Below are 14,217 nucleotides of genomic sequence, written 5' to 3' on the forward strand. Positions count from 1 at the left end.
TTGTTCAGGTACCCGGTACCTGGTTGTTCATGGTCTAGACCGTGTGGTGGCAAGTACCGAGTACCCAGGCCCCTAACCCCAGTGCAGATCCCCATTTTCGGGGGTTTTAGTTTATTTTGTTGATAATCAGGCTCCAGTCAAATGGGTGACACGTTCTAAGTAGGGGCAACACAATTGGCTTGGATTACTTCACTTGTCTCTGAACTACAGTATCCAGGGCTTCTTTCTGATCCACCATATCCGCATTTAGGCAGCATGATTACCTGCATGTCAGGCAGGTCAGAGTTGATCAGTAGAGTTGGATAAGGTAGGAGTTGCGAGGAACAGACCGCTATATGAAACGAAGAGGGCCAGACTGAGAAACTGAAGGAGTGAATTCAATGTACTAATACTAATACACAAGTCGAAGGAATGTCGACGCCTGCCCAGGCGTGCATGCGTCTCAATTACACATCAACCAAATATGGCAATGCTTTTTTCATATCAGGCAGCCTTGCAGAAAGGTATTCTTCTTTATGGACACCGGGCCAATCAATCAAACAAAAGAGAAGAAATTGAAGCAAAAAAAAAAGAAAAAAACAGTCCGTATTAACGTGAGGCATCAAAAGGGTTTACAAGGCATAACGGTGGCCGCGGGGAGCACATGTCCATAATCGACGGCGAAAATGCACGTCTTATTTAGCAAGTGGTAATGAAGAGACCCAGACTGCAGGGAGTGTTAGCTGATATCCGACAATTGGAGTCAGTGGAGAAAACATACGGAGAGGGGTTCCAGTCATTGAACCAGTTGATGTTGGTGCTGCCAGCCTCCTTCATTTCGTAGGCCACAGTAGTGCCGGCAGGACAGGAGAAGGTGGAGACAACATAACCGTTGCCCGGGGAGATGGTGATGTCGCCGAGATCCTGGGCAACGGAGGGCATGTTGCTAGAGCTGGTCTGCTCGCTGACAACGGACGAGAGCTTAGCAAAGTCGATCTTGCCATCACCGCTGAAGGTGTAGTCAGTGGTCTCAAGGTTCTTCTTCAAGGGGAAGAGGAAGACCAGGCTGCAAGTCTTGCCGGCGTAAGACTCTGGAATGTCGAAGTTGAACGCGGTCGAGACGGTTGAAGACACGGTACCATTGTAGGAGGTACCGGCGGCCTCGTCGGGCTTGGTCGAGTCAACGGGAATGATCAGATGAGGGTACTGGTAGTCGCCAGAGGTCAGGTTGGTAGGGCAGCTACCGCTAGAAGACTTGCTGGCCGAAGGGGTAGAGGAGGCTGAGGTAGCCGGGACAGAGGCGCTGGCAGAGTCGGTGGGCTTGGGGCCACTAGGCACACGAGAGAACGAGGGAGATTGGGAAGGCTTGCTGCCGCTGCCGCTGCCAGAAGGAGCGGGAGCAGAGTGGGATGATTGAGCACCACCGCCGCCGCTAGGAGCGGGAGCAGATTGAGAGGGCTGAGAACCTCCACCGCCGCCGCCAGCACCACCACCACTAGGAGCAGGGGCAGACTCGGAAGGTTGAGCTTCGCCGCCGCCACCAGGGGCAGATCCAGAGGGCTGTGAACCACCAGCAGGACCACTAGGCTGAGCACTAGAGCCGCCACCAGGAGCGGGAGCAGTTTGGGACGGCTGAGAACCTCCGCCGCCGCCAGTGACGGCACCTCCACCACCAGGAGCATTTCCAGAGGGTTGCGAACCGCCAGCAGGGCCACTAGGCTGAGCACCAGAGCCACCACCACCAGGGGCAGGGGAACCACCAGGGGAACCAGGAACACCAGAGGCAGAGCAGCTGTTTTCAGTAACGGTAACAGTAGTCATCACAGTCTGAGGAGAGCCAGGCAGAGAAGACTCGCCAGCGCCCGAGCCGCCAGGAGCGGAGCCCGAGGGAACGGGGACACCACCACCGCCGCCAGCAGAGCCCGAGCCGGAGCCGGGGGTACTAGCAGTAGGCTGGGAACCGGAACCTGAGCCAGCGGGGGTAGACTCCGAGCCAGCACCACCGGGTCCGGAACCACCGCCGGACGCAGAGGCAGAAGCTGTCGGCACGCCTGAGGAACCAGAGGGTTGGGCGGCCGGGGAAGATGTGGAGGCGCCAGAGCCGGAACCAGAGCCCGAGTTGGAGCAGGAGTCAGCCTTGAGCTGTATGTTCTTGCACTGAGTAACATCGGTACTGTTGGTGGTGTAGACATTCAGACCACCGCGCTGACCGGTTTCACAGGCAATGAAGTTGCTGCTATTGTCGTACTCCAGCTGGCCGTTGGAGTTGATGGAGAAGCCTGGAGTAGGAGATGCACCTTCATCACACTGGAGCTGGGTGGTTGGGGCTGTAATGTAGTCAGATTGAAAGTCCCGATATGATGTCCGATATTTTCATATTTGTTTACTTACGGGTCAGGATACAGCCACGGCCCTTGTTGTCGGTGATGGCACCCTTGGAGTCAATACAGTACTGAGCGGCCGACAGGGTGTTATCACCAATTCGGTTCTGGCCGTCGCTCAGCTGGCCGAGCTCGCCGGAAGCACCGCCAGAGGAGGTGAGGTGGAAGCAGCAGGTATCACTGCGGCCAACGAGGGCGTTGGAGCCGGCAGCGAAAGCCGCGAGGGTGATGAAGTTCTTCATCGTTTGCTTTTCAGCGAATGAACAGAAAGCCCGTCGAAAAGTAGGAAATGATGAAGATCTTCTCGATTGATATCCGCCTGGGTCTGTTTGCCGGAAGAGGGGAGAGATCAGATCTGGGAGGCAAGAGGCAAAGAATATGGGAGGCAAACAATCTTTATAGCATGCAGTGGATTAAAGCTCCAACATTACGAATCAAAGGAATATATATATCCGCCTGAATCGGCATAATCACCCGAGAAAAGATAAATCAAAAAATAGAAACGCTGTGCTGTCAGGCAGTCTTGCTATTACCCATGGATCAAGAACCCAATAAACCAGCTTCTTTGGCCCCGGAGAGTAAACATCGCAGGCCCGAACCAGCCGGAGCGAGATGCGCAATAAGAAGATCGACGTCATCTTGAACAGAAGTCCGATATCCTGATATGTGGAGAAACAGAGGCATTGCTCCACTAGGATTCAAAGGGGCCGACAACGGTCACTGGCTGTTCGGATGCATGGGCAGTGGGCCCTAGGTCAAGGTACCCCAATAATGTATGTGCATAGACAGACAGCCGAACGAGGGTGGCAACATCTAATTTCCATGGATCATGGCAAGGCTCCATCCTCCGAACAGTCGGATGGAACGGATCACAACAATGTCTTCCGTGGAAAACCGCGGGACCACGCAACTCTCATTGAATGCCAATGTTTGTACCAGGTAGTCGGGAGTACAAGAATGATGACAATTGTGGAGGTTGAGGGCTAAGCAAAAACATTGTGAGCTGAGACCTGGGGTATACTCGACCTGTCACCAACTCATTAGCTCCCTCAACGTTACTGAAAAAGGAAACAAGAACCAGGGTCAACAAGGCCAGACTTTGTCGTCATTGTCACCTGCCGATCCCAAATGTAATTTTCGAGCTGATAGCTCTCATAGGTGTAAAGAGTGGGCAGTGGAGGTCTAAGAGAGAACATAACAATGACCTCAAAAGGAAGAAAAGAGAGTGGAGCGGGTGCGAGGCCGACTTAGTCACTCATCAATGCGGTGGGCCCGGCAGTATATCTCGACCAACGGCATCATCTGGCTATTTTTGTTCCTTGTTGCAACCATGGTTCTTTGCCTTTCACTTCTAATAGCCCCGAGTCTTCGTTGTTGCTTTATCGAAGGTTTCTAACAGATATTTGGCAGCAAGTCACTCATATGATATGCCACGTCAACATCGTTGACCCTGCAAACCATAAAAAACACACATGTTGTCTGTACAAGTAGTTCTGTGTGGTGGATGCGTAACAATCCACGACCCACGACGCGTGTCTAGCCCCCGATCTGACTGACGATCAGTAGGGCACAGCCCATCAGGCTGTGATGCTTCTAGAACCCCTCAATGGGGGTGGATGGACAGCATCTCAGGCACGGGAAAGGACTTTGGAGCCTACAACGTGTTATTGGCAATGTTCTCGTGCAGGGATAAAATTCTTCATGCATCCAGGAACCAGGCAACAATCTGCAAATACCGAGCCTTGTCAAACTGCCTCGAAGCCATCGAACCGGTTCTAATAAATTAAATGATGACATTAAACTCTGGACCCGATGCTACTGTTCTCTAAATCCCGAGCTTCGGCAAGCCACATCCCTCATTTCTCCATTCTTGCTATAGGATGGAGCCCTTGGCCGTTAAGAGATCGGCTCGTATGCATTAGCTCTTCCGCCGCCAAGTTTATCCCGGTGTGCCTTGTCGATCTCAATGTGGGTGGTCTGGTTGACCCAGTGGTATCGAATGCAAACACCATGACTATAAGAATGACATATCATTACATAACATGAGCTTTTCTTGCGTCATAGTGTTGATGGTGGGAGTCGGGATGATTACATAGACAGGAACGGGGTATCCAGCTCGGTGAAGAGGGTATTCCAGTCCACAGCCGCTGAGTCCACACTCTCGTCAAATGCCTGCCAGAGCTCATCCAAAGAGGGCATCGTCGGATCCATTAATTTGCTGTCAATGCATGCAATTGAATCGGTCAGGCCTGTGGGCATAGTAAAGTTACCCAAATGCCCAGCAGATGTCTGTTCCTGGATGGTGGGTCCCATTGTTTTTCCTTTAGCTGGGGTTGTTATGTTTCGTTGACGAAGAACATTTTTGAAACATTCGAGTAGACCCTTTGCAAATGGTGAGTGTCCTTTGGCCTCCTCTAAGATTTCAAAAGCATCAAGAATCTCCCTTTCTCGCCCTTGCTCATTCTCTTGTTGAGAACTGCCCAAACAGTAGTCGATGAGGAGCACAATAATAGCCACGCAGACACAATGTATCATGCCTGAAAACTTCAAACGTGTTGTTACGAACGAAATCATCTCACGGGATAGTTGGTGTTCAGTCTGAATGACCATTCGCGCAGCCTCTAGACAAGCTTTCCGGGAGGGCTCATATGCAGGATCCTTTGCTGAGCGCGACAGATAGGGTAGATGGAGTCTGCATCTCTGGGTGTGAATCATAAAATTGAAGATGTATCGCTGGATATTGATTCCTGTGGATTGCCGTGGATCGTTCTTTGGGATATTATCTGGAACAAAAGACAAAGAAAAGAAAGTGGGTAGTTTTGATACAAATTCACATATCTTGATGTCAATCTGTTGGGTTTGCTCATAGTCCGGCGTGCCTGGGTCGAACATCCCAAATGGTGCGCTATCTGTTATTTCGCGACAGAACTCACCCAGTCGGATTCGCTGAAGACAGTACGACATCGATGTTGGCTCTTCAATTGGTTTCCCGATGCGAATCATCCCATCGATCAAGTCCTCGTCATTTACATTGATGGGTTTGTCGGTCATCATATGGCGAGGATCAATCGAATATGTACCTTTCTGAGGGCCAGAAATTTGGGACATTTGCCTGCTATGAATTAGCATCGATCATGCAAAGAGAATGTGAGAAATCTTACCAATCAGTTGCCACTACATACCACCACACTCTTCGACCTATCTCTGCTCTCGCAGAGTCCCGCGGAGGAATATCTAGACTGCGGTTGTGTGGGTGATCGATGCGGTGTAAGGATAGTTCTCTTGCCATTGAAATTGCCATGCTCACGAGATACCGAGCTTGAGAGGCTATTCCAACCAGATTGGTAGTCACGAAGATCAGAATGATCATAGCCTGGACATCTTCAAGGGACTCAGTGTGCTTGGAGCGTGAATATTCAATCACCTCCAATGCCAGTCTCATCCATTGTATGGACTGTCCATTGGCTTCTTCAACACTGGGGAAGAAGTCAATGTGCATATCATGCTCTGTCCAGAAGGTCGTAGTACTGGCGAGGATTCCCAATAGTAGTGAGACTTGTCCAATCTCGACAGGCCGGCTGTCCCGTATATCACTGTAAAGCTTTTCAATCAAAGCCCGCAATGATGGAGTATGTGCCACATGGTGAAGGTACGTAATCTCTCTGATATATTTTTCAATAATCACTAGCGTCTCTTCATATAAAGGGAGCCAAATGCATTTTGTCCGTGGTGCACTTTGTGAGACTGCTGGTGTCAATTTCAGAGCTTTCTGTATGGGACAGGTTTTGAATTCAAGATCGTATTCCAAGAGGCAGTTCTATTAACAATGTCAATATTGGGCTTGGGGTGAATCCCAGTGTTTTTAAGCCTACCGCCAAACCGGGAGAAGTGATTTCACCCTCCAGCCAATCCACAGCAGCTGCCGAAGATGACTCTACTTGCAGACTTCTAATTGAATGGTCTGTTTTGTGTGTTGGGGTTGACGGATGGGATCCTGTCTGATTTGGAGATTGACTTGATTCACCAATCACAATATCTTCTAGACGGCGCAACCGAGCAAGAACATCGGCGTTGAAGTCGACGGATGTATTCTCTGATTTTTGCGGATCTGAAAGGGTTGGAAGCGACTGCGCAGCTAAGATGGGATAGAGTTGGCATTCCTTGCCCCGGCTCGTGCAATTGGAACATGGGAATTGCCGACTGCACTTAAGCTTTCTCTTGCGACAGAAGTGACATGACACCGGTCTGGAGCGCGATGATATGGCAAGCCCCTTGTCAACTCGATACATATTTGCAGACAAGATGTTCTTGTCGTAAGACGTGAAGAGTTGGGGGCCGGATGAGTATTGATGTCATAAGCCAATCACGAGCCGCCAAATCCGCGGAACTTCCGCGGGAACGGACTTCCCTATTTGGGATATTTATTGCTCTAAACTCAGGTATATAAATCTTCTTCGGCTGGCAGACATAGGGTTAATCATCTCATCTTGAACCATCAACTAATATATTCCTCTCATTGCAACCATGGACTCAATTGTCGCTCAAATCAAAGCCTTGGCCGATACTGCAAATGAGGCCGGTCGGCTGGAGATCATAAAGACTCTTCAGCAGGTGAAAGTTGACCTTCAAACTCCAAAAGATGTCTTGTTTGAGCTTGTTGGTCTTGTATGACATTCACTCTAGCCAGTTGATCGTATGCTCATAGTCACAGGGTGGCACAACCATTGCGATGCTGAGAGTCGGCCAAGACCTGGGAATCTTTGATCTGCTTTCGAAGACTGAAGTTTCTATTTCCGTGGCTCAAGTCGCCGAGAGAGTAGACGCAGCTCCTGAGCTACTGGGTAAGAAATAATTTGATGTGTACTACAGATAGATATACATGGAGCTAATGTGGCTCAATATTCGTAGAGAGAGTTCTCCGTCACCTAGGAGCAACCAACACCATCAAAGAAACAGGACCAAATGAATATACTGCGAACGATGTGACCCAAATCCTGGGTAGTCCTTTTGGCGAGGGTCTTATTCATCAGGCGTGAGTCCAGCATTTCTGCAACCACTCAGGTAAGAACATTGAAGGAATTTCGGCTGACATGACAAAGATTCAACCTCTACTTGCCTCTCAGCCAAGCAACGCCAACGTTCTTTGCAGAAAATAACTACAAAGACGTAATTGACAACCGGCACACACCACTCCAAAAAGCATTCGACACGAAACTGACGTCGTTCGAATGGTTCTTCCAACACCCAGAGTACATGGAAGCAATGCACAAGACCATGGGCGCACTGCAAGGAACCGAATGGACAGAAGGGTTCACCCTCCTCGAGACTGAAATCCAAAAGGTCACCGTGACACCTCCGACCCCCAAATCACACCCATTCCTAGTGGACATCGGCGGCAGCCACGGCCACCAATGCATTGAACTAGCAAAGAAATACCCAAGTCTTCTGAACCACCTGGTCTTGCAAGACCTCCCTGTGACAGTCGACAAACTGGCACCAATAGAAGGTGTGAAGGTTGAAGCCTATAACTTCTTCGAGACACAGCCCGTGAAAGGTCCGTACTCTATCCTCGGTCTCTGTCCGTACCTATCACACACAAGCAAATCTAATCGTCTAACCTAGACGCCAAATTCTATTACCTCCGCCGAATCATGCACGACTGGCCCGACGATAAAGCAGCGCAGATCCTAGTAAATACTGCTGCGGCCATGGGACCCGACTCGCGCATTTTGATCGACGATGTGGTTATGCCTGAAACCGGTGCGAACTGGCAGGCAACTATGGCTGATATTTCAATGATGATCTTGGCTGGGAGGGAGCGCAGTCGATCTCAGTATGAGCATCTTGCAAAATTGGCAGGATTGCAGGTTCAGTCTGTTCATTCCTATGCTGCTTCGACTTATACTGCTATTGTTGTCATGGTCAAGGAGTGATTGGCTTGGTTGTTGGTAGGATGGTAAATTCAGCAAAACCCATCCCTTGGCAGGGTTGTCTCGGCAATGTGATATATATTTACGATGTAGGTCGGATCTCTTGTCTGAAAAATAGATATATGTTGTGGGAGGTGGAAACAATCGAATGAGGTTGCTTATTGACGTCGAATTCCATCAGTAACATTCCTAGTTTTCCCTGCACACTATAATAAGAATGGCCTTTGGCGGAGAAACCAATGACAGTGCACTAGAAAGCAAACTAGAGCCCTGTCAGGATCTTAGTTCGAAGCTTAGATTGACAGGGCGGAGCTTGGAAGGGTCCACGAGTGGAGCTCTGCAGCCCTAGTACGGTCTTCAGGGTTCGATTTTAATGTTTGTTTCGAAGGTTTGTGTGGTCAAGTAAAGTTGCTATTAACAAGAAAAAATCAAGCAAATTGTACTTAGAGAAGTCAAATAGACACTTGTGCTGTGTACATATCCAACAAGCAGATAACATGATTCCCACCCGATCAAAAGACGAACCTTGCCAGCCGCCAAAACACTTAACGCCTTGCTAGCCGAAAAAAAAAATAGAGATGGAAATGGCGCTCGATGGAACGGAAAATCAACGCAAAAGATAGTGCAGGGGAGGGACGTCCCAATAGTGATGCTAATACAGGTCGTAAATCATGCTTGTGCAGAGCGAAAAAGAGAATTTCAGGGGATATATTATTAAATCAGGAAGCCTGACTGGAAGCGGATGTCCTCGACTGGGCGGAAACTTGTCTGATGGTTGGCGTGGAAGAAGCTTCACTGATGGTCTGGAAGGTAGACTGCGTTGGCGTAACCGGCGATACAGCCATGGGACTCGGCAGGTTCACATGGATAGAAGGCAAACGAGATATGCTGGGCAAGCGCTGAGGCTGTTCATGTCGGTCGGCGATAGGGCTCTGATATGCTGGAGCGTCACCCCAGTCCAGATGATCATACTCTGGGGGTGGAGGAATACTCAGAGCACCCAGATCTCCCTCATCAGCTTGTGATTGCGGTCGACTCGATCCGTGTGTTGTGGTCTGCGCTAGCGTGAGAGGTTCTAGCTCCGTACCCCCAGTTGACTCGCTGTGAATTGACGAGGCGAATGATTGAACTCGGGAGTCCCGGCTGGAAGGATCCTCCATTGATGCGGAATCCTGTAATAACAGCGGGTGACGATCCGAGTCGTGCGAATCCGCTCGAAGCCGCGAGCCATCATGGCGAACATGTCCAACGTTAGCATAACTGACTGTTGAAATGCGGCGTTCCCGTTCTCGCGCTTGATGCTCGGCCAAGGCGGCTGCTACATTGGCAGCGCTGCCGGTGTTGCTCCCTGGACGGCGAGCCTGGGACCTGACGCGGGATTCGGCGGCAAGTTGTTCGAGACGAGTGGAGTCGCCGCGCGACCGGGCTTCCCGTCGTTCCCGGCGTCGGGCCTCTCGATCGGCAAGTTCCTGGCGACGCTGAAGGCGAAGCTGGTAGAGCGAGTCCATTTGCTCTTCGCGTCGAGTTTCTTGTTCTTCGGCGGTTTCCGGGTACTCGACTACCATATCCATTCCACCGCGCTCGCCTTCCCGTGCGATAATTTGTTCGGTCGGCTTTGGGTTAGGAGAGTAAGGCGGTAGTGTCATGATTGATCGAATAGATGTTTCCCGGCGGACACCATCAGCAGTCTGCATTTCCGGTGCCGATCCAGCGCCGCGATATGATGTGTCTGTCGTATTCGCATTTGTTTGATTAGGAACTTGCCCATACGAGGCAGTCCCTGGGCGCCATTGCTTCCATTTCTGTTTGAGAAATGTCCCGGGGATATATTTGGGCTCGGAATGACGTTGTCGGAGATATCGGGAGAGGAAGAAGATAGAGACACATAAGGCAATCGTAAAGAGAATGGCAGATGCACACTAGAAGGGCCGAGTCAGCATACGAGAACCCTGGAGCCTGGAGGCTGGCGGCTGGAGGCGGAGAGCATACAATGATGAAGATCTTGTTCTTGTGCGAACTATCCGCACGTTTTTGAGGAATGTACATGGCTTCACATGGGAATCACCTTAAGACAGAAAACATAACAGGCATAAGTTGAGTGGAGAGAGAGAGAGAAAGAGTGAATCCGAGACAAGGCCGTGCTATTATTATAAGCGCCAAGCCATCGACAGCACTGGCGTGGCCTCGGTGGAGGCAGTGACGCCCGCTCTCTTCCCAATCAGCAACATCGCCATCTGGCTTGTGTGTCGATCGTTCAATCATTGATTCTTCCCAAACCCCGGGAGATCGTCAGTGTGGGCTCTGTTTCTCCCTCGAGCGCAATTTTTGCACAGTCACCTGCACGAGTCCTTATTGCAGCAAGGGTCCACGGGTACGGTCTCAAGTTTCAAAGCGACTCAAATAGAACTCCCTTGCGTGAGCTCAGCGCCTTGCACGCAGCGCTAATTATCGTCGATCATGTCTTTGGGCTGCTCTTGACTTGCTCGTCGCGTCTAAATGAGCTTCACAACTTCAATCTCCTCCCCAGCCACTGTCGGAAATCAGCCGAGGTTTGAGATAGATTCGATTCTTTCTTTTCAATCCGACTGAACTAATAAACATTGAAACGCTCCCACATTGAGAGTCAATTCAGGGGCGTCTCCAGCTATCAGTGGGTCTACCTGTTCATGCATTTCCCCTTGATGAACAAGTCGCACGGTTCCTATCTCCCGGAGTTGGAAGCAGGTACAGCTCTGGAGACTGTCCCACGCGATCTGTTTTTACCCGGAAATTACTCTTGTGAGGGATGAAGAGATATTGTCTACGCACATGAGATGCTCATGAGAGACCCGATCAAGACCTGATCAAGACCTGGATCGGACGGTCGACATGGTTTCCTTTGAAAATTCAAGTATCTTCTTTGCGTGTGCCATTTGGTCTGAGTCATATGCATAGAATTTCTCACCTTGATTGATCAGCCTTCGTGGTTGCTTTGACTGCAATTGCTGGTGGCCTAGTGGCTGGTGAGTACGAGGAAGACCTTCTCCTCTTTGTCGCTTTGTCATTGATTGGCAACCACGCTCCCTGATTCTTCCGAGCCCTAACATTGTTCCATAATCTCTACCCTCGACGCGGTGGTGGCATTGGCCACTTCAGCAAGTATTCAATCGTGCAGATGCCTGCGGCGAACTCGGACTGTACAGTAGTAGATGAAGGGTCCATGGAGAAAAGATAAAATGAAACCTCTAACGTGATCACTCAAACGATGAGCAGCAAGAGAAAGTAGAAGATCGATAGTCTGATACCACCGTTCCTAATAGGGGGAAGAGGAATGAGCTTTCAGGACTTCCAGCCGAGACTTTCAGCCGAGAGCAGCTTGTTATATACTGAACTCAGTGCGGAATAAAAAAAGAAAAATACTTTGACCTTTGTAAAGAAAAAATTGTATTGTCTCAGCGGTGAAGTTGGTTGTTATTTTCTGTTGAGGGTCAGATCCTTACCATACGGCAAAAGTTGCATACAGGACTGTATCGGTAACAAACAGCCACGATCAACTGTGGAATCTAGCGAGAATCACGACATAACGGGGATATATTGCGGGGAAAGAGGATAGATTCCTATAAATATGGCAGTTCCAAACAGGAATCTCAAGTCAGAGGCCAAGAAGTTGCTCACAGTTGCGATATCTCACCATGGCGAATTTGAAAGACTTGCGCTCTTTTGGCCAGGTCCCCTGGAACCTGATAATGGCAATCCTTGTCATCAACGTCAGTGTATTCAGTTTTGGATTTGATCAGAGTGTCTTTTCCACCATACAGGCAATGGATGGTACGTTATCTTCACTGTGGTTTATCTGTTGTCAATACTAAATTTGAATATCTAGCATACGAGAAACGATTCGGAACCTACGATCATAAAACCGAGACATGGGGATTCACGGCCGAGCACTTATCTTTCTTGAACTCTTTCGGCCTCCCTGCCAAATGTGTAGGCGCTGTTATGGGTCTACTATTTGCCGAAAGACTAGGCAGAAGACCATCCTACATTGCCATGCAGTTCATCGTGATCATCGGTATTGCGGTCAGCTATAGTGCTCAGACGTTTGGACAGGCTCTTGCAGGCAGAATTATTGTCCAATGCTTCGTGGGCTGGGATAATTTCTTAGCGCCGATGTTCCTCGCTGAGATCAGTCCCACGTTTCTTCGAGGAGGTATCGTGGTGATTTATGTCTTTGCGCATATTCTGGGATCCTTGATTTGCTCTTTTATTACTCTTGCCACGGCGAAGTATGAAGGGGATTCCTCGTGGCAGATACCCTTAGCTTCGATGTTTGCATTCCCGTTGTGTGTCTTGGTTCTTTTCTGGATTATTCCTGAGAGTCCGAGGTGGCTTGTGCGAAAGGGTCACCGTGAGCGTGCTATTAAGCATCTTCGTTGGCTTCGTGGGTCTGCCTTTACAGAACAGGAAGCGGAGGTGGAGGTGAACATTTTGCAGGAGAGTGTTGATGGTGATGCTGTGACAAAGGGACATTGGAAGGACTTCCTAAAGGGGTCAAACAAGGTTCAATCTCATCGTGATGCTGGTCATTTGGTTATAAACTGACGCGATCCTTAGCGACGACTCGGAATTGCGATAGCATCCGGGATGTTTAATCAACTGACCGGCCAAAGCTTCATGAGCCAATACGGAGCCATATTCATCAAAAGCCTCAATACGATGAGCCCTTTTACTTTCAGGGTGGTTTCCTCCGCTGTCACGCTCGTAGGTCCAATCATCAGCTTCTCCTTGGTTGATTTGATTGGCCGACGGAGAATGTACTTGACTGCAGGAAGTGCCTGTACAGCGGTGCTTCTCATCTGCGGTGGATTAGGAACAGGAAATGTTACCTCCGGCGACAAGACTGGCATTGTGACCGTCTGTGTTCTCTTTGGATTTTTTTACATTATGTCCTTTGGAGCCATGTGAGTTCCTTCGTCCCTTGGATTTATCCCGGTCAAACCCCTGACGTTTCTCAATAGCGGTGCCGTCACTGCAGCAGAAGTTCCCCATTTACAATTGCGCGACAAGAATTCAATGATAGTATATTGCGTGCAATTTGTTTGTGACTTTGTCGTCTCCTTTACCCTTCCATACTTACTCGACGCTGGATATGCCAATTTGCAATCTAAGGTTGGATTCATCTATGGTGGACTCGGATTTCTCGGTCTTGTCTGGGCATACTTTTACTTACCAGACATGGCTGGTCGCTCTCTTGAAGAACTGGAGATCATGTGGGCAGAGAAAATTCCTGCACGTCAGTTCCGAAGTATGTTTCTGTCTCATGCTCCCCTGAATTGTACATTGACTTTGTGACTGACAAATGTAGAATGGAAATGTCCCGTTCACGTTGGCGCAGACGACGAATCCACGTTTACTGGCGTACAGCATGAAACCACCAAGGTTTAAATTACCGGAGCCGTCGATGATGCCTGTTCAAGTGAGAAAGATGAATGTATATAATTTCCTGTCGTCCAAGTCTCGTATTACGCCTAGTAATTTGCAAAAGCCGTTTCTTTTACACTAGCATACGTCCTACTCCTCTTTCAAAATACAGGCTGATCTCAACTCCGCTAAACAATGGCCCGTCTTCCTCATGTCGTTCCCATATAGTTCATCAAGCTGTCCACGGTGGGCCCGCTAAACCAAACATGGAGGCAATTGCAAATCCGTAGTGTTGATGGCGAGATGAGACTACGGCTGTCGGTCCCGACTACCGGACGCTATCCCAAATCAGGTCTCGGGGAATCTATTCAAAGGCGTGACCTTGGGGTCTCAGTCGTACAACGGTATTGCTGATCATTTGAAAGACTATATTGGCCAGGGTTCTAGACGATACTTGCCTGCCCTAATATGAGGTTGAGAATTCGGGTTTACTTTCGAGCAATCCTGCTCCTATTTGCTAGACGTTA

The 14,217-nt window shown here is 49.4% G+C and overlaps 5 protein-coding genes across 5 annotated transcripts; 2 read left to right on the forward strand and 3 right to left on the reverse strand.

The window, feature by feature from the left end:
• Positions 1-678: 678 nt before the first annotated feature.
• Positions 679-2,602, reverse strand: N7511_010446 (putative GPI anchored cell wall protein; the record flags this gene model as incomplete). Its single annotated transcript, XM_057132823.1, has 3 exons — positions 679-706; positions 761-2,306; positions 2,371-2,602. The coding sequence occupies 3 exons, from the start codon at positions 2,600-2,602 to the stop codon at positions 679-681; spliced, it is 1,806 nt and encodes a 601-aa protein (XP_056980811.1).
• Positions 2,603-4,448: 1,846 nt separating this feature from the next.
• Positions 4,449-6,649, reverse strand: N7511_010447 (uncharacterized protein; the record flags this gene model as incomplete). The annotated part of the gene is made up of 3 exons (XM_057132824.1): positions 4,449-5,472; positions 5,522-6,177; positions 6,233-6,649. The coding sequence occupies 3 exons, from the start codon at positions 6,647-6,649 to the stop codon at positions 4,449-4,451; spliced, it is 2,097 nt and encodes a 698-aa protein (XP_056980812.1).
• Positions 6,650-6,884: 235 nt separating this feature from the next.
• On the forward strand, positions 6,885-8,293 carry N7511_010448 (uncharacterized protein; the record flags this gene model as incomplete). The annotated part of the gene is made up of 5 exons (XM_057132825.1): positions 6,885-7,025; positions 7,072-7,201; positions 7,269-7,392; positions 7,460-7,914; positions 7,983-8,293. The coding sequence occupies 5 exons, from the start codon at positions 6,885-6,887 to the stop codon at positions 8,291-8,293; spliced, it is 1,161 nt and encodes a 386-aa protein (XP_056980813.1).
• A 716-nt stretch (positions 8,294-9,009) lies between these two features.
• On the reverse strand, positions 9,010-10,336 carry N7511_010449 (uncharacterized protein; the record flags this gene model as incomplete). Its single annotated transcript, XM_057132826.1, has 2 exons — positions 9,010-10,209; positions 10,280-10,336. The coding sequence occupies 2 exons, from the start codon at positions 10,334-10,336 to the stop codon at positions 9,010-9,012; spliced, it is 1,257 nt and encodes a 418-aa protein (XP_056980814.1).
• A 1,625-nt stretch (positions 10,337-11,961) lies between these two features.
• On the forward strand, positions 11,962-13,714 carry N7511_010450 (uncharacterized protein; the record flags this gene model as incomplete). Its single annotated transcript, XM_057132827.1, has 5 exons — positions 11,962-12,097; positions 12,153-12,829; positions 12,884-13,230; positions 13,288-13,574; positions 13,635-13,714. 5 exons carry the CDS (start codon positions 11,962-11,964, stop codon positions 13,712-13,714), a joined length of 1,527 nt encoding a protein of 508 aa, XP_056980815.1.
• Positions 13,715-14,217: the final 503 nt, after the last annotated feature.

Source organism: Penicillium nucicola (genome assembly GCF_028828085.1).
Source record: "Penicillium nucicola strain IBT 29836 chromosome Unknown utg000010l, whole genome shotgun sequence".
In the NCBI taxonomy this organism is placed as follows: Eukaryota; Fungi; Ascomycota; class Eurotiomycetes; order Eurotiales; family Aspergillaceae; genus Penicillium; species Penicillium nucicola.